The sequence below is a fragment of the Lycium barbarum genome, chromosome 4 (assembly GCF_019175385.1).
Source record: "Lycium barbarum isolate Lr01 chromosome 4, ASM1917538v2, whole genome shotgun sequence".
Lineage (NCBI taxonomy): Eukaryota > Viridiplantae > Streptophyta > Magnoliopsida > Solanales > Solanaceae > Lycium > Lycium barbarum.
In genome coordinates this window covers 20,656,344-20,676,152 of record NC_083340.1, presented here as the reverse complement: position 1 = coordinate 20,676,152, position 19,809 = coordinate 20,656,344, and the positions used below count along the sequence as shown (strand labels likewise).

General features: G+C 32.4%; 1 protein-coding gene and 1 long non-coding RNA gene across 2 annotated transcripts in view; one reads left to right on the top strand and one right to left on the bottom strand.

Annotated features, from left to right (window-relative positions):
• LOC132635497 (protein NUCLEAR FUSION DEFECTIVE 4-like) overlaps positions 1-1,810 on the bottom strand; it is a 3,751-nt gene extending 1,941 nt beyond the window's left edge. The window contains exon 1 of the mRNA XM_060351925.1: positions 1,396-1,810. Coding sequence (XP_060207908.1) covers positions 1,396-1,707 — 312 coding nt within the window. The 5' untranslated portion in view covers positions 1,708-1,810. The remainder of the gene's footprint in view (positions 1-1,395) is intronic.
• Positions 1,811-10,811: 9,001 nt separating this feature from the next.
• LOC132638261 (uncharacterized) lies at positions 10,812-13,507 on the top strand. The gene is made up of 3 exons (XR_009581647.1): positions 10,812-10,951; positions 11,837-11,887; positions 13,276-13,507. It is a non-coding gene; the product is annotated as an uncharacterized LOC132638261 (long non-coding RNA).
• The last annotated feature ends 6,302 nt before the right edge of the window (positions 13,508-19,809 follow it).

The window sequence follows — 19,809 nt, the reverse complement described above, 5'->3', positions numbered from 1 at the left end:
TAGTTATTTTTTTTCGCATATGTATATAATTCACTTTCTAATTCTTTCTGTAGGAGTGAGCAGCCTATTTACCTTGTCAGTTAGTCAAAGGAGGTGACATATTACAAGCAGCAACGGAAGACAAAATGCAACCAAGAATATGATGTTCCTTAGGAAATAATTTGTTTAATTTTTCTTTAGAAAAAGTGATATACTTGGAGAGCTAGAAACCGGAAGTTGTTCAAAGGAGTAAATGTACATAGAGCTGAGGTTGTAACGCAGATTAGAAAGGACACTGTCGAGAGATTAGATTTACTTAGAACATCTAAGAAAGCACATAAAAGGTTTATTGCAGCAGTTAATGTGTAACTAGATTTTTTCTGTTTTATTGGAGGCCAAATTTCTGATTTGTGAAATTAGGTGCTCTAGAGGTGTATTGTTTTTGGTTGTTAATGGTAATATTCATAGTTGTTACCAAGAAAAAAGAAGTGATTTTAATTGTTAGGATTTGTAAATGCCAACGGTTTGAAATGGACATAAATAACTGATGAAAGATAGATTCATGGACAAAAGGAATAGATGGAGGTTATAGTTTGGACTTTGGACCATACCCAAATGCAGCCCAAATAGAGCTTTCACAAAAGAATAACCCAAATGATAAAAGGACAAGTGTCTCTTTAGTGCCTGTTTTCTTCTGTTACAAACAAAACGTATACCTCTAGAAATATCCATTACTTGACTATACCAGAAATGTTGTTTTTCAATAAATTTTACATCGAAACTGTGGATAAGAACTACTGGTGGACAAAAAAAAGAAAATGATCTAAAAAGAGAACCAAAAAAGGAAAAAAGACTTTAGAGTTTTAAACTTTTTCCACTTTTTTTTAGTAGAGCACTAATTAGGATCATTCTGAATAAAGTTCTATTGCTGATGTAATGTATACCAGAGTTGTTCAATGAATTTACGTCACGGACCACTAATCTTCAAGTGGTTTTCAATATCTGTATTTTATGCTTTAAAATATTTCCTATAGTAAATAAAGGGTTCATAGGGTTCTTCTCTCTCTGTCTGCACTAGTAGTTTCCAAAGAGTTTTAGGAACTACCTCGTCCCTTCGGCTTCACGAGGTTATTTTCTTAAACTATTAACAGTTGTAATTAAGAAAACTAAAAACTAAGTTCATACTTTATACAGATGCCCTCCATGAAAAAATTCAAGGCAGAATACAGAGTGATGGGATTCATAAAAAGGATTCAAGAAAATGAATGGGGATTCAGTATTATATTTTAAGGATTCTTATGCGGAGGGTCTATTGGAAACTGCTATTGTTGTGCTTGTTTTTTAAGGGATGTCATACTGTAGACTTTCTGACTGAGTAAAAAGGAAAGCAAAAAAGAGAGAAACAATAATACTAACCACAAAATAAGGCAAGGAAATGAGGTCAAGAATGACAAGCCATTGAATCCCATAACCAAACAATCCCATGAAAGCAGCAACTAACATAACCAACCACAACGGCGTATACATCAAAGCCAATCCAGACGACCATCCTAGCATTTTTCCGAGATCGGACGCTGTTGCCAGGTAGTTCAACTGCACCTGTGAAATTCCCAAAACAGCCTTCAATTCCGACGAGTAAGCTGAGAAGTCGAAGTTTGTTCCGGTGAAGGCTTGAATCCATATGGTTGCCACTAAAATCATCCATTTTCTTGATTCATGTCCTGCCATGCATACAAACGCTTTATTATTGAAATTGAATAATAATAATAATAAGAAATGTGTAAGTCAATGGGTGTAGGAATTTGGAAAGAATTTGCGTTATATGCGGACTTTACGTGGCCTAATTTATATGCGTTCGTTGCTAAATAGATAAGTACTTTTAATGGGGCTTTTGATTGTGACAGAAAGTGACGAAATGGTGGACCGTCGATTGTTGTATTGTATATATTTAGTTAATGAATGCTGTTCTACAATCCACACTGGACGTTGTGGTCATTAAAATAGTAAGAGAGTTCCTCTGTTTTGTAGAGTTGTTTTGCCCATCTAATTAGTTGGATCAATGGCCTCCGATACAAAATGGTTAAAGCGATGAAAATACTTCATTTATTTTTAATTTTTGTGACACTTTTAGCTTTTGGGGATTCAAATTATAGTATAAATTTTAATTAACATTTTAAAATATGTTTTTCATCATATTGACATGAGAAGAATTACAACTTATAATATGAATTTTTTAATTTCTAATTTTTCTTAAAACAAAATATTTTTGTTGATCTGATCCATTCTAGCTTCAAAGGTTAATCAACTTGACTTTGGAGAAACGAAAAATGGCAAAGAAATTTGGACAGAGGGTGTAATAATTTGGCCCTTGCAGTTTATGTTGCAGTATATGATTGAGTATGGTGTTTAAGAAATTAAAAAAAAAAAGACTTTTGAAATTTATGTTTGGTTTAAAACATGTCAGAGATATTTGGACAAACCTTTAAAAAAAAATCAAAAATATACCGTCCAACTTAACATAATTTGCATCCACATAGCCATATTTTTAATTTACATCCGCATAGCTAATTTTTCTTACAACAGTATTTATACAACATTATATGTTATTATATAATATTTATATATCTACATAAGCAGTGTATCTACGTTGTATATGAATAAAATAATAATATATAAAAATATATTTATCTTGTATAAAAGTGTATAATAATGAATAAAAATATATAACAAATCGCTAGCTATAGAGAGGATCTTATTCTGCGATTATTAGATGCAATGTTTGTTCAAAACAAGTCTAATCTCCATCAAGTTACTTCATATTTTGTAAACAACCTTCTTACAAAAATATATTCAATTCAAATCCACTTATTTAAATTTTTTCAACAGTGGTGGCTAGCTCACATTTCTAATATAATTTTCACTACCCAAATCTTACAAATCTATACTCTAGCCACAAATTGAGCTCAAGCACCACAACAAATTGAGTTTGTCAACTAACAAATCAAGCGGCAAATGAATTGAAAAAGAGAGATAAGGAAGTGACATAGCTTTCAAATTATAAACAGTATAAGCTAATTCAGATAACGCCGGAAAAATATGATTTAATTTGATTATAAGCATGGGCTGGTGACTGAAAAGTGTAAAACTCTCTTAAAAATGCGTCACATACAGGAGGATTATTATTTTGAAATTCAAACAGTTTTCATTTGACAAGACCTTAATTTTCCATTTAGTATCTTTAACAATTTGTGACCGTTAGTTTTTCTTCATACGCAGTTTCTTAATACCATAAAGTTTCATCAATCACGGGTTGGGAGTGAGTCATCAAAGAAACTGTCCCATAGTATTTCTATAATTTCTAACTATTTAGAAGAGCCGTCTGGGCTCCTTTTTTGTCGTCCAACCGGCTCCTTTTTCGTCATCCCTTCCAAGTTAAAAAAAAAAATTATGAGCCCCATATATATTAAAAAATAATAACTAATATTAAAAAAAAAATTAGGCTCCATATTAAACACCAACCAGTATTAAAAAAAATAGAGAAAAGAAAAAAAGTGAAACCCACCAGATCCAAACTCACGGGAAAAACAAAGTGGACCCCATATTAAAAAAATCAAGCAATATTAAAAAAAAAGTGAATCCCATATTAAAAAAACAAACAGTGTTAAAAAAAAGTGCTTAGAAAATCAAACAATTAAATCAATAATGATGGATTCATTGCCACATGCGTATCAACCCATTAGTGGGAGCAAATGAAATTATTGTACAACAACATACTTAAAATACTTATATGTGGACCCCATATTAACAAAATCAAGCAATATTATTTTTTAAATCAATAATGATGGATTCATTGCCACATGCGTATCAACCCTTTAGTGGGAGCAAATAAAATTGTTGTACAGCAACATACAAAAAAAAGTGCTTAGAAAATCAAACAATTAAATCAATAATGATGAATTCATTGCTATCAACCCATTAGTGGGAGCAAATGAAATTATTGTACAGCAGCATACTTAAAATACTTATATGTGGACCCCATATTAACAAAATCAAGCAATATTTTTTTTAAAATCAATAATGATGGATTCATTACCACATGCGTATCAACCCATTAGTGAGAGCAAATGAAATTATTGTACAACAACATACTTAAAATACTTATATGTGGACCCCATATTAACAAAATCAAGCAATATTTTTTTTAAATCAATAATGATTGATTCATTGTCACATGCGTATCAACCCATTAGTGAGAGCAAATGAAATTATTGTACAACAACATACTTAAAATACTTATATGTGGACCCCATATTAACAAAATCAAGTAATATTAAAAAAAAAAAAAAAGTGAATCTCATATTAAAAAAATAAACAATGTTAAAAAAAAAAGTGCTTAGAAAATCAAACAATTAAATCAATAATGATGGATTCATTGTCATATGCGTATCAACCCATTAGTGGAGCAAATGAAATTATTGTACAACAACATACTTAAAATACTTATATGTGAACCCCATATTAACAAAATCAAACAATATTGTTTTTTAAATCAATAATGATGAATTCATTGTCACATGCGTATCAACCCATTAGTGGGAGCAAATAAAATTATTGTACAGCAACATACAAAAAAAAGTGCTTAGAAAATCAAACAATTAAATCAATAATGATGAATTCATTGCCACATGCGTATCAACCCATTAGTGGGAGCAAATGAAATTATTGTACAGCAACATACTTAAAATACTTATATGTGGACCCCATATTAACAAAATCAAGCAATATTTTTTTTAAAATCAATAATGATGGATTCATTGCCACATGCGTATCAACCCATTAGTGGGAGCAAATGAAATTATTGTACAGCAACATACTTAAAATACTTATATGTGGACCCCATATTAACAAAATCAAGCAATATTTTTTTTAAAATCAATAATGATGGATTCATTACCACATCCGTATCAACCCATTAGTGGGAGCAAATGAAATTATTGTACAACAACATACTTAAAATACTTATATGTGGACCCCATATTAACAAAATCAAGCAATATTAAAAAAAAAAAGTGAATCTCATATTAAAAAAACAAACAATGTTAAAAAAAAAAGTGCTTAGAAAATCAAACAATTAAATCAATAATGATGGATTCATTGCCACATGCGTATCAACCCATTAGTGGGAGCAAATGAAATTATTGTACACCAACATACTTAAAATACTTATATATTAAAATAAGATAGAATTTAATTAATTTTTCATTTTTTCCTTATTCTAATAAATGTGAAAAGATATTAATGTCATAAAAGAAAAAAATATTATTAAATGGAAATCAAATAATTAATAAAGTAAATTAGTGAAATTATAATTCTAATTGACGTTTCCTTAAAAACTCGTGTAAAAAACAACATGACAGGTAAAATGAGTTAAACAAAAAATATTTATTAAAAATTAAAAAATAGAAGTTCTTCATGGACCCATATTAAACATCAACCAGTATTAAAAAAAAAAAAAAGAGAAGAAAAAAAAAAGTAGAACCCACCACATCCAAATTCACGGGGAAAAAAAAAGTGGACCCCATATTAACAAAATCAAGAAAGATTAAAAAAAAAAGGTGAATCCCATATTAAAAAAACAAACAATGTTAAAAAAAAAAAGTGCTTAGAAAATCAAACAATTAAATCAATAATGATGGATTCATTGCCACATGCGTATCAACCTATTAGTGGGAGCAAATGAAATTATTGTACAGCAACATACGTAAGTACTTATATATTAAAATAACATAGAATTTAGTTACTTTTTCATTTTTCCCTTACTCTAATAAATGTGAAAAGAGATTAACGTCATAAAAGAAAAAATAATATTAAATGGAGATCAAATAATTAATAACGTAAATTAATGAAATTCTAATTCTAATTAACTTTTCCTTAAAAAACCGTGTAAAAAATAACATGACGAGTAAAATGAGTTAAACAAAAAATATTTACTAAAAATTAAAAAATAGAAGTTCTTCATTTAAATAGAAAATCAAATTTCTACTTTGTTTCATTTTAAACATGTAAAATTAATATAATAATTTGAATTAGAATTATCCAAATCAAAATTTGATAAAAAAAATTATATGTATTACTTTACTATTACTACTATATAGAAGAGCCGGTTTATAGAGGCAAGATCGTCGTCCATGTTCGGTCCTACATTTTTATTTAAGGGCAAAAAAATCCTTTGTGGTCCCACCAATTTTTTTATTTAAGGCTAAAAAAATGACGTTTTATATTTTATATTACCAACTCTTCTAAAAGGTAGATAGAAATACTTTATTATATTTCTATTTTTCTACTATATAGAAGTATCGGTTTACTCATGCTTCGTCGTCAGTCACTCTTAAAAAAAAAAAAGGCGGACCCCACCCTCTCCAAACTCATGAAAAAAAGGTGGACCCCACCCTCTCCAAATCCATGAAAAAAAAAGTGGATCCCATATTAAAAAAAAAAGGCAACGTCAAAAAAAAAAAAAAAAACGTGCAACTCATATATTAAAAAATCAAACAATATTCATGTAATTCCCAAAGTATCCTCATCAAATCAATAATAGTGGATTCATTGTCACATGCATATTAATCCATTAGTGGGAGCAAATGAAATTATTGCAAGCAAAAAACATGGACCCCATATTATTACTTTTCTTCAAAATATTTAATTGTTGTATTTGCTATTCCGCCATGTCATTTATTTGTTATGTTTACTAAAATAAATATACTTAAAATTTATATATTTAAAAAATAAGATACAATTTAATTACTTTTTTATTTTCATTCTTACTCTAATAAATGTGAAAAGAGATTAATATCAAATAATGAATAAGGTAAATTAGTCAAATTATAATTCTAATTCACGTTTCCTTAAAAAACCATGCAAAAGACAACATGACAAGTAAAATGAGCTAAACCGAGAATATTTACCAAAGATTAAAAAATAGCATTTCTTCGTTTAAATAGAAAATCAATTTCTACTTTGTTTCGTTTTAAACATGTAAAATTAATTTAATGATTTGAATTAGAATTATCCAAGTCAAAATTTGATAAAAAAATAATAAGTATTTTACACCTTTAAATTAATCGAATTAAAATTGAAAGTATCAACTGATGCTTAAATATTGCTATTATTTTATCTCAAAGAGAGGAAAATAGTTTTCTTTTAAACGATTCTTCTCTTTTAAAAAGTATTAAGAAATTTTCGTAGCAAACATGAATATAATAAAGTTTTAGATACGGAGCACAAACTACAATGTTATATTAATCGTATTTTGAACGCAGTGTGTATATATATATTTTCACTATCTAAACACAACTACATATACATAGATACACTATAATCCGAAGTGTTGGGCATAGGCCATCTAATAATATATATAAATATCAGAGAAAACACCAATTGGGTTATTGAATATGACAGAAACTCTTTCAATTGTATAGTAGTAAGTATATTAAGTGAATACTAAACAATATATGTTATGGAGTCAGCCCCTGAATGACCACTGAGAAGACTTACCTGTTTCTTTTTTAAATTTGTCACTTGCTCGTCCTGTTATTATAAAATAATCCCTCCTCTCCTGGCGGCTTAGACTCATATCTTTAATTAGTTGTTAAGATGATTTTCATTCAAGCATTCTTATTCAATATCAACGCTAACTTTTTTGAAGTCTAGAATAGTATTAAGTGAACACTAAATAATAAATATATTATGGAGTCAGACCCTTAAATGACCACTGAGAAGGCTTATCTATTTCTTTTTTCAATCCTTCACTGGCTTGTCCCATTATCATAAAAATAATCTCTCCTCTCCTGACGATTTAGACTCAGGTCTTTAATCAATTGCTATGATGATTTTCATTCAAGCATTTTTATTCAATGTTAATACTAACTTTTTTGAATTCTAGAATAGTATTAAGTGAACACTAAACAATAATCCCCTAAATGACTGATGAGAAGACCTACCTATTTCTTTTTTCACTCTATTACTTGCTAGACCCTTTCTCATAAAAGTAGTCTTTCCTCTCCCGGCAGCTTAGACTCATGTTTTTAATCAGTTGTTAAGATGATTTCCATTTAAGGATTTTCATTCAATCTCGCTACTCCCTTACTTGAATTGTAAAATAGTACTAAGTAAACACTAAACAATAAATATATTATGGAGCGCTGCTGAACTGTACCCTTATCTCGGTTATTTAAAAAAATCAAGTAAAGGGAGCCATATTTGACCATTAAGCCCCACTTTACTACTTATTAGAAGCATGAGCTAGGGGCCATCTTCGTCGTCCGTTGATGGGCCCCATTAAAAATAATAAAAAAAATTAGGCCCCATATTAAACAGGCTCTAAAAAAAAATTGTAAAAAAATAAAAATAAAAAAAATTGTGAACCCCATATATATTAAAAAAAAATTATAAAAAAAAATTGTGGATCCCATATATATTAAACAACAACTAATATTTTAAAAAAAATTGTGGACCCCATATTAAACACCAACCAGTATTATAAAAAAAAAAGTGGAACCCACCACATCCAAATTCACGGGAAAAAAAAAGTGGACCCCATATTAACAAAATCAAGCAATATTAAAAAAAAAAAAGTGAATCCCATATTAAAAAAAACAATGTTAAAAAAAAAAATTATGGGCCCATATTAAACATCAACCAGTATTAAAAAAAAAAAGAAGAAAAAAAGTGAAACCCACCACATCCAAAAACAAAATTGTAAAAAAAACAATTGTGGACCCCATATATATTAAACAACTAATATTTAAAAAACATTGTGGGTCCTATATTAAACACCAACCAGTATTAAAAAAAAAAAAAAAAGTGGAACCCATATTAAAAAAATCAAGCAATATTAAAAAAAAGTGAATCCCATATTAAAAAAACAAACAATGTTAAAAAAACAATTGTGGGGCCCATGTTAAACACCAACCAGTATTAAAAAAAAAGAGAATAAAAAAAGTGGAACCCAACACATCCAAACTCACGGGAAAAAAAAAGTGGACCCCATATTAACAGAATCAGGCAAAAATAATTGTGGGCCCCACATGTATTAAACAACAACTAATATAAAAAAAAAATTACGGGCCCCATATTAAACACCAACCAGTATTAAAAAAAAAAAAAGAAGTGGAACCCACCACATCCAAACTCACGGGAAAAAAAGTGGACTCCATATTAACAAAATCAAGCAATATTAAAAAAAAAGTGAATCCCATATTAAAAAAACAAACAATGCTAAAAATAATTTTTGGGCCCCATATTAAACAGGCCTATAAAAAAAATTGTGGACCACATATATATTAAACAATAACTACTATTTAAAAAAAATTGTGGGCCCCATATTAAACACCAACCAGTATTAAAAAAAAAGTGAAATCCACCACATCCAAACTCACGGGAAAAAAAAAGTGGACCCCATATTAACAAAATCAAGCAATATTAAAAAAAAAAGTGAATCCCATATTAAAAAATAAACAATGTTAAAAAGAAAATTGTGTGCCCATATTAAACACCAACCAGTATTAAAAAAAAAAGTGGAACCCACCACATCCAAAAATAAAATTGTAAAAAATAAAATTGTGGACTCCATATATATTAAACAACAACTAATATTTTAAAAAAAATTGTGGGCCCCATATTAAACACCAACCAATATTAAAAAAAAAAAGTGAAACGCACCACATCCAAACTCATGGGAAAAAAAAATGGACCCCATATTAACGAAATCAAGTGACATTAAAAAAAAAGTGAATCCCATATTAAAAAAACAAATAATGTTAAAAAAAAATTGTGGGCCCATATTAAACACCAACCAGTATTAAAAAAAAAACAGAAGAAAAAAAGTGAAACCCACCACATCCAAACTCACCGGAAAAAAAAGTGGACCCCATATTAACAGAATCAAGCAAAAAAATTTGTGGGCCCCATATATATTAAACAACAACTAATATTAAAAAAAAATGTGGGCCCCATATTGAATACCAACCAGTATTAAAAAAAAAAAGTGGGACCCACCACATCCAAACTCACGGGAAAAAAAAAGTGGACGCTATATTAACAGAATCAAGCAATATTAAAAAAAAAAGTGAATCCTATATTAATAAAAAAAACAATTTTAAAAAACAAATGCTTAGAAAATCAAACAATTAAATCAATAATGATGGACTCATTGCCACATGCGTATCAACTCATTAGTGGGAGCAAATGAAATTATTGTACAACAACATACTTAAAATACTTATATCTTAAAATAAGATAGAATTTAAAATACTTTTTCATTTTTTCCTACTCTAATAAATGTGAAAAGATATTAATGTCATAAAAGAAAAAATAATATTAAATGGAGATCAAATAATTTGTTATATCCCGTAATTTTGAACATTTGAATAAATTGAAATAAGTGTGACTTGTGTGAGATAGAACAATATTTTGATTTTAGCTAATATATATGTTACTCATGAAAAATATTGATGCGGAAGTGTTGAGGAAGGCTAAGGGCAAAATTGAAATTTCGGAAATTAGTTTCGTGAATTTCGAAATATAAACCAAAAGAGATTGGGCTCAAAAAAAAAAAAATGAAAACAAAGGCCCAACATTTGGAGGGTGGCCGGCCATACACTTATGGCCCAAGCCCATGTGTTCATTAAACCCATGTGGCTAATAATAAATAAAGGGACCAATTGTTCATTTCTAGAGTTTTCAAGAAGACAAAAAAAAAAAAAAAAAAAAAAAAAAAAGAGTGAGAGCAAGAACAAATTGGCCATTCGGCCAAATGGAATAGAAAAAAAAATAAAAATCTCGGAGCTTTGATCTTTGATTCAAAAATTTGTTCCTTCTTGAATTCTTACCAAGTTCAAGGCGCTCTTCAACGTGGTATAATTCTTTTAGCAAGAAAGCTACGTTTGTGGCAAGTGGAAGTTTGAAGAAAAAGGTAAGATTTCATTCCTTTTGTCTTGGAAGAAATATATATATGTGTTGTAGAATGTGGAAAGGAATGTAGAGTATGAAAATTTTGTGTTATAGATATGTATGTGTATGGCCGGAAATGGTATGCATGGATAGGGATGATTAAAATTTTATTTGTTATGTTAATTGTGTTGTTGAAGCCTTGGGATGGAAATGGAAGAAAATGGTTCAAGTTGGCATGGAAAATTGTTGAAAATGATTATAAGAAATTATGTGATTTTAATGTAGTTTTTATGTAATTATGGAAGTGGATTTCTAAATGTGAATTATTATGTTGATGGGTGAATTTGGAGGGATGCTAGTCCATATTGGCATGAAAGATTGATTGTTAAGTTGTTATGGGAAGTTTTGTGATTTTATGGTAGATTTATGTAATGAAGAAAATGAAATTGTTAAGGTGCGAATTATGATTATTGTTAATGAAATTGGAAGATGAAAATGTGTTATGAATATTTATGTCGAAGATTAGAAATTTCGGATGAATTATGGTTTTGGGGGAATTTTTGTATATTTTGTAAATATTTGGTAGAATGATATGCAATGCTTCCGAATTGTTTTGGAATGATCTTGATTAGTAAATGAATATGAAAATATTGATATTGGATTGGAAGTGCGAAGTTAGATTAGAAGTTGTCGCACTAGATAGAAAAGAATACTATTCATGCTAGAATGTGTTTTAATTCGATTGTTGATGTTGTTGGTATGGTTGTTGACATTTGGGGCCGAGTTAAATCTCGGGGATGTTGTATGTATAGGGGAGATGCTGCCCAAATTTCTGTAGACAAGCATGAGTTAAGATTGAATTCCCAAGGGCTTGTAATTGATATTTGATAATTGTGACCAATTGTAGATTTTGGAGGAAACGGGATTTGAGTTTGGAGAAGCGTAAAGAGCGAATAAGGTATGCAAGGCTTTACTTTTCCTTCTTTTGGCATGTCTTAGACATATTAGGCTTGGATTCGAGCCTCGGGGGCGTTTCTATTCCTAGAAATCCGAGTTTGAATTTGACTCTTTTTCATTCAATAGAATTGAATCAAATTCTTCATGCCTTGTTGGAATAAGTGCTGAAACATCTATAACTTGCCCAAATGGAACTGAATGACATTACGACTTTTATAAGCGACTCCATAAAGCTTAATGTATGTAATTTGTGTACGTCACCCCGACTTGACCCGAGGTGGGCCCACAATCCTCGAGACCTATTTGTGTTGTCCTATTTGATTCATTTCCGTACAATAATTAAGGAAAACTTTTGGCTATTGTTCCGAGTTTGTTGTGATTCGTATGCATCCTCTGAAATAAGCATCTAGAAATTCCGATACAAGTATTCTGATTTGACCATTCTGATATAAATAGCCCGACACAAGTGACTTGATATGAGTGTTCCCAACTCTGATACAAGTATCCGGATATGAACATTTTGATACGAGTATTTCGATATGAATATTTTGATATAAGTATCTGGATATAAGTGCTCTAATATGAATATTCTGATATGGGTATGTAATCTGAAATAAATAATCCGCTATGAGTATTCTGATACAAGAATTCCGACATAAGTATTCTAATACAAGTATTTGGATACCAGTATTTTGATATAAGTATTCTGACATACGTATTCTGATATAAATATTTTGGTATAAGTAATCTGCTACGAACATTCTGATGATACGTCGATTATTCCATCGAATCTTGATTTGTCTGCATTTAGTTTCGCACTACTCTGCTCGTGCAAGTCTTAATATGTCTGTTCACTGAGCCCGGGCCAGGATATGTTATCGTGCGTAATCCTCTGCATTGTTCACCGAGTCCCTCGGTAGAGGGCCGGGTACGGTATATGTATATGATGATATGATTATGGCACCGAGTCCCATGATGGGCCGGGTACGGTATATGTGCACATGACTTTATTACCGAGTCCCTTAATGGGCCGGGTACGATATGACTTTACCGAGTCCCTTAATGGGCCGGGTACGATATGATTTCACCGAGTCCCTCACTAGAGGGCCAGGTACAGTATGTATATGTATATGCACACATGATGAGATGAAAGCAGTATGATATGATTCTATTTACCGAGTCCCAGGACGGGCCAGGTACAGTTTGTGATATGGAAATGTCTGCTTCCGTTCCGTACTACACAGGTACAGTGGTTTCCTGTTTATGACATTTGACTTCCGTAATCTCTATTCCAGTTATGCTCTTTCCAGTTGTATTTCATGCCTTACATACTCAGTACATATTCCGTACTGACCCCCTTTCTTCGGGGGCTGCGTTTCATGCCCGCAGGTACCGACGCTTACTGAGGCGATCTGCCAGCCTAGGATACACATTCTGCTGATTGAAGTGCTCCTTTGTCCTGGAGCCCATATTTGGTACATACCCTTCCGTTATGTATATATGTATGTATATTCAGGGGTACGGCAGGGCCCTGTCCTGTCATATGAGTCTGTTATGTCTGTTAGAGGCATGTAGACATATATGTGGGTCGTGGGTCGCCATTGTTCGGTCTTGTCTGTGGTTTGCGTTTAAGTGATCCTATTTGTTACGACGGCCTCAACGGCTTGTATATATATATATATATATATATATATATATATATATACGTACTTATGTATATGCTTTGATATGATATGTACGATATATGCGGCTGCTTTAGAGTAATACTTAAATAAATTATCACATGTTGGGTATGAATAAGATATGGCTATGTCGATTTAATAAACAGGTGTGTATGGGTGTCCAGCTCGGACACTAGTCATGACCCACAGGGTTGGGTCGTGACAAAAGTGGTATCAGAGCGGTTTGTCCTCGGAATGTCTACAGGCCGTGTCTAGTAGAGTCTTGTTTATCGGTGTGTTGTGCACCACATCTATAAACAGGAGGCTACAGGACATTTAGGATGTTACCCTTTCTTTGGATCTTAGATTGTGCGATAGAGCTGTGTTATTAGGATGATTTCTTTCTGACCGGCTGTTATGTTTTCAGCGATGCCTCCGAGGAAGGCGACGGCTGCCCAGAAGGGCAAAGCAGTGGCAGGAGAGGCTAGCCAGATACAGAGAGTCACTCGGGCTCGTGCTCAGATTGTGCCCGATAGTGCACCCCAGTCAGAGGGTTCTGTTACACCCCCACCAGAGGAGCCTGAAGCGGCTCCCCCAGTAGCTCCAGAGGCTCCAGCGCCCGAGCCATCAGCTCCTCAGTTAGGAGCAGAGTATAGGGCAATTAGAGATGCTGTACAGTTATTGACGAGGTTAGTAGCAGCGCAGGCTCACAGGCCTGGACCAGGGGGTGATTATGTGGATAGACGCGACAGTATAAAAGTTCGCCACTTTCTGACCTGTAATCTTCCGGAGTTCTATGGGTCAAAGCCCGACGAGGACCCCCAGAACTTTATTCGACAGATGCAGCGTACACTGAGATTAGTCAGAGCTTCTGAGACTGAGTCTGTCGAGTTCGCTTCATAGACTGCGGGATGTAGCGGTCAATTGGTATGAGTCCTGGGAGCTGTCCCGAGGCGAGGGTGCTCTTCCGGCTATGTAGGATGAGTTTACAACTGCTTTTCTCAGTCATTTTCTGCCGCCCGAGCTGCGACGAGCGAAGGTTGATAGATTTTTACAGTTGAGACAGGGGGGCAGGAGTGTCCGAGAGTATAGCCTAGAGTTTGACTCCCTGGCCAGATATGCACCTACCATTGTAGCCGATATGACTGACAGGATGCACCGGTATGTGATGGGACTAGATCATTATTTGGTGGACAGCTGTATGGCGGTGGCATCTCAGTTCGAGATGGACATTGCACGGTTACAGACTTATGCGCAAGGGATGGAGGACCGACATAGAGAGGATCAATCTGGTAGGGATCGCGATAGGAGGCAGCCCAAGAGGGCTAGATCAGGTGGATATTTTGGGGAGTCTCGAGGCAGTCAGCCTCGGCAGCAGCACAGTGGGTATTTTTCTCAGCCAGCCCGTACTATGCCTTCAAAGTTCCCGGGCAGGCGATTTGATAGTACTGGGCACACAGGAGTAGTCCATAGTTCTAGGACCTCGGGTTCGCGGGCGGACAGAGGTTCCGGTCAGACGAGGCCACCTTTGCCTCGGTGTTCTCACTGTGGTAGGCCCCACTTCGGGGAATGTCGTTTTGGTACAGATGCCTACTTTGCTTGCGGCCGTCCGGGCCATGTTATGAGGGAGTGTCCATTTAAGGGTGGTCCCGGTGGTTTAGCCCAGCCCACCGGAGCAGTTGCCGGCTCATCTTCTCCTTCTGTAGCTATGCGGCCGTTGCCGGCAGGTCGCGGTAGAGGTCGAGGCGGAGCTTCCAGTTCTAGCGGTCCTTCGAACCGCTTATATGTTTTGGCCAGTCGACAGGACCAGGAGGCGTCACCAGACGTGATTACAGGTATACTGTTAAATTTTTCTACCGAAATGTATATGCATTGATAGATTCAGACTTTATTTTATTATGTATTTCTCCCCCTGATTGTCATAAAAGAGAAGAAAAAAAGTGGAACCCACCACATCCAAACTCACGGAAAAAAAAGTGGACCCCATATTAACAAAATCAAGCAATATTAATAAAAAAAATTGAATCCCATATTAAAAAAACAAACAATGTTAAAAAAAAAAGTGCTTAGAAAATCGAACAATTAAATCAATAATGATGGACTCATTGCCACATGCGTATCAACCCATTAGTGGGAGCAAATGAAATTATTGTACTGCAACATACTTAAAATACTTATATATTAAAATAAGATAGAATTTAATTACTTTTTCATTTTTTCCTTACTCTAATAAATGTGAAAAGAGATTAATATCAAATGGAGATCAAATAATGAATAAAGTAAATTAGTCAAATTATAATTCTAATTCACGTTTACTTAAAAAATCATGCAAAAGACAACATGACAAGTAAAATGAGTTAAACCGAGAATATTTGCCAAAAATTAAAAAATAGCATTTCTTCGTTTAAATAGAAAGTTAATTTCTACTTTGTTTCGTTTCAAACATATAAAATTAATTTAATAATTTGAATTAGAATTATCCAAATCAAAATTTGATAAAAAATAATAAGTATTTTACACTTTTAAATTAATCGAATTAAAATTGAAAGTATCAACTGATGCTTAAATATTGCTATTATTTTATCTCAAACAGAGGAAAATAGTTTCTTTTAAACAAGTCTTCTGTTTTAAAAAGTATTAATAAATTTTCGTAGCAAACACGAATAAAATAAAGTTTTAGATACGGAGCACAAACTACAATGTTATATTAATCGTATTTTGAATATAGAATATATATATATATATATATATATATATATATATATATATTATCACTATCTAAACACAACTATATATACATAGATACACTATAATACGAAGTGTTGGGCCCGTGCGCAGCACGGGCATAAGCCATCTAGTAGTTCTTAAAAAGCTTTGGAAATCTTTTTGATAAATGCACAGGTAGTTTTTGGAATTAAAGCAACCAGTTTTCTTCAAATGAAAAACTATATATCCTACCCTTGGTTTACTGAAAACTAGCATGTCCGGAATCAACCTGTATTATTTAGGTTCATTCTGAAATTTTTGGAAAAATTATTTTAAAAGCAGTCCATCCAACTACTTAAACTAAAAATAGCCGAGATATATAATATATGTATAGTTCATGTAAAATATGTGTATAATCGTGCGCAATTAATGTAAAATTTATATATATTAGTTAGGACAAATAAACGGTGAACTCGACTGACTACTTGTGTAAAGATTCCAATATTACTTATTTTCCTTAAACTCATCGTACTTTAGAAACTAGAACTATTTATTTTATTATAATAACTTTTGTTAATGCAAGTCTGGCAGAGCTACATAGGTAAAAAGGTGGTTAGTTGAAGACCGTTTGGTTGAAGATTATACTGTGCATATATAGGTCATAAATTATTTGTAACCATAAGAATATGAACTTCCTTATAGAAGCATGACTCAAAGGTGAAGCGTGTTCAAAACTATTTGAAACTGACACGTTCGGTTCTCTCCTAGAGCACTAACTTTGAACATTGTTCTACATGTTTTATTAAAACAAAACTGACGCTCAGATCCTTTTTGTGTCCTTTCTTTTTTATTTTCAATGCCTATTCTATTTGTTTTTTTTTCTTTTCATTCTTTGTACTTTTCTCTCCGTTCCTTTGGACTTTTCTCCTTTTTCTTTGTTCTCTATTTTCGTTGACAGTAACATTGAAATGAAAACACACGAAAAGAAACTCAAAACATCCAAAATCTGAAAATTTAGCTTTTAAGTTCTTAATCAAATTTGTAAAATTTTCTAGTTTATTCAGGAACTCTAGAATGAAATCAAATTAAATGTATGTCTATTGTTTGTTACTTTTCATAGTGTCCAATTCAATTTAGAACTCTCTAGCATTTAAATTATGATAAGGATATCCGTATAGAAATAGCATAATTTTCTTAATTTTATTTTTCGAGACTCCTATTTGCTTATTTTTATATTTACCTTAGTGAATTCTTTCATTTGATTTTTCTTAAAATGATGGTGTCTGAGTTAGTTTATGCACATCTCGATCCTTAATTTAGTTCTATCACACTCGTGAGAATAGCAAGTATCTGCATAGATAACATTTTAAAGTTAGGATTTGGTACACACTGATTGTGTAACTGTACTCCCTATCGAAATTTTTGTTTCAACTTGTATAGATTTAGATATATTTGCTAGAAGAGTGTGAAATCCCTATTGAAAATGTTAGATTTTACTTGTATTTGTTAATAGTAAAGGCATGATTTACCGATTTGAATTTCATTTTTGGTTGTAAAGTGATATTTTTCTATTAAACATGTGATTCTTGTTTATTTTGCTAATAAAATAGTATGTGATTACTTCTTGAAGAGTTTTTTGTCCTTTATGTTGACTAATTGCGAGATTTTTATTTATTGTTCTATTACAAGTGTTTTAAGATTTAGCTAAATATCAAATAGTTTGATTAGATAAATGTGTTGTACCCAATCTAAAAAAGAAAAGTCTTCACTTCTTCAAAGTTTGAACACCCGTAGCACAATCTCATCTACATACGCCCACTTAATGCAATAATGCATGAACTTCATTAATTCATTCTCTCGGAGTAGTTTCTACAAGAGAGGATGCTTGTCAATAATAATTTAAAGATTTGATTGATAAATTTAACAAAGTCCTTGATTCTATTTGTGGTTTTCTACTTTACCCAAATCTTTTTCAATAACTTTTTTTTTTTTTGCAAAACAATTTTACCAAAAATCTAACTAAAATAAATCCAAGTAAGTACCATCTTAATTTCCAGAAAATATGTTTACTTTCAAATAAATATAATTGAACGTAATAGTGATAAACAGGAATTGAAATAATAGGAGCCTTTAAGAAGGCAAGTTAGGGACTAACTTGTATAATTTTAGGGAGTCCGAAGCCTAAAGGGCACTAAAATGCACAACATAAACCAAAAGGGGTGCTCCATTCCACAATATACCAAAAGGGGTATAATGTGGAGGGGCCAACGTTATACCCCCAATTTTTTTTCCCCTGTCAGACTAAAAAAAATAATAATTTAAAAGTATAACGTGGACTGATCCACGTTATATGAAAAAGGAAAACTAGGATTCATAAATGGAACCTGTATAAAAGTGTCTATAAAGGCAAAGGAGACTTAGAAAAACTGTGGCAGAAGTGTGACGCTATAATGCTATCATGAATAGGAAGTACAGTTTCAAGTGAGTTGATACCAAGTATCATCTATGCTAAAAGTGCTAAGAAGGTATGGGATTAGTTTAAGGAGAGATTTGACAGATCTAACCTTACTAGGATCTATCATATATGGACAGATATAATGAATTTGAAATAAGGAAATGACACAGTAACTGCCTACTGTTGTAAGATGAAGAACCTTTGGGATGAATTGGATGTGATTGTGCCTTTGCCCTCATGCTGTGATGAATCCAAGCATTATACAGATCACCTTAAAGCTCCAAGGCTAATACAATTTCTGATGGGATTGAATGAAAGTTATAGCAACATAAGGAGAAACTTATTAGCAAAAAGAAATGATGTCACAGTAAATGAAGCTTGTGTAGTAGCAACACAAGAAGAAAGTCAAAGAGCTTTAGGAGTGGTGGATACTGGTCATAGAGAGGCTCTAACTATGCTAACAGGAAGGAATCAAGGGAATAGGTACAGGAGAGAAGCTACACAATCAGGATATTCTGGTCCACCTTGTGGAGAATGTGGTTACAAAGGACACATGACCAAAGATTGTTATAGATTGGTTGGATATCCTCCAAACTTCAAAAGCAAGAAGAAACAAGGACAATCTGGTGACTTCAATCCCTATGCAAACTCAACTACCACTAATGGAAATACAGGAGAGTCTAGCAGCTCACAACATCAAACTGGTGGTTTGTTCACTCCACAATAGTATCAGGAGGTGTTGAACAAGTTGGATTAATTAGGAACTGAGAAATGTGTATCTAACATGGCAGGTATAATTTCTTTATTATCCAATGCAGTAGCATATGAATGGATAGTGGATTCAGGAGCATCACATCACATAACACCTTGTAAAGAACTACTGTATGCACTTAGAAACATGTCTGACCACAAAGGTAATCAAGTGCAAAATACCTACAAGAGGGAAATCTCACATATAAATTGCAGGAAATGCTATGATCTTAGGACATAAGATTCAACATGTGTTACATGTGCCATATTTCAAATTTAACTTGCTCTCAGTGTCTAAACTCATCAAGAAACTATGTTGTGCAACAATATTTTTGCCTGATTTCTGTGTGT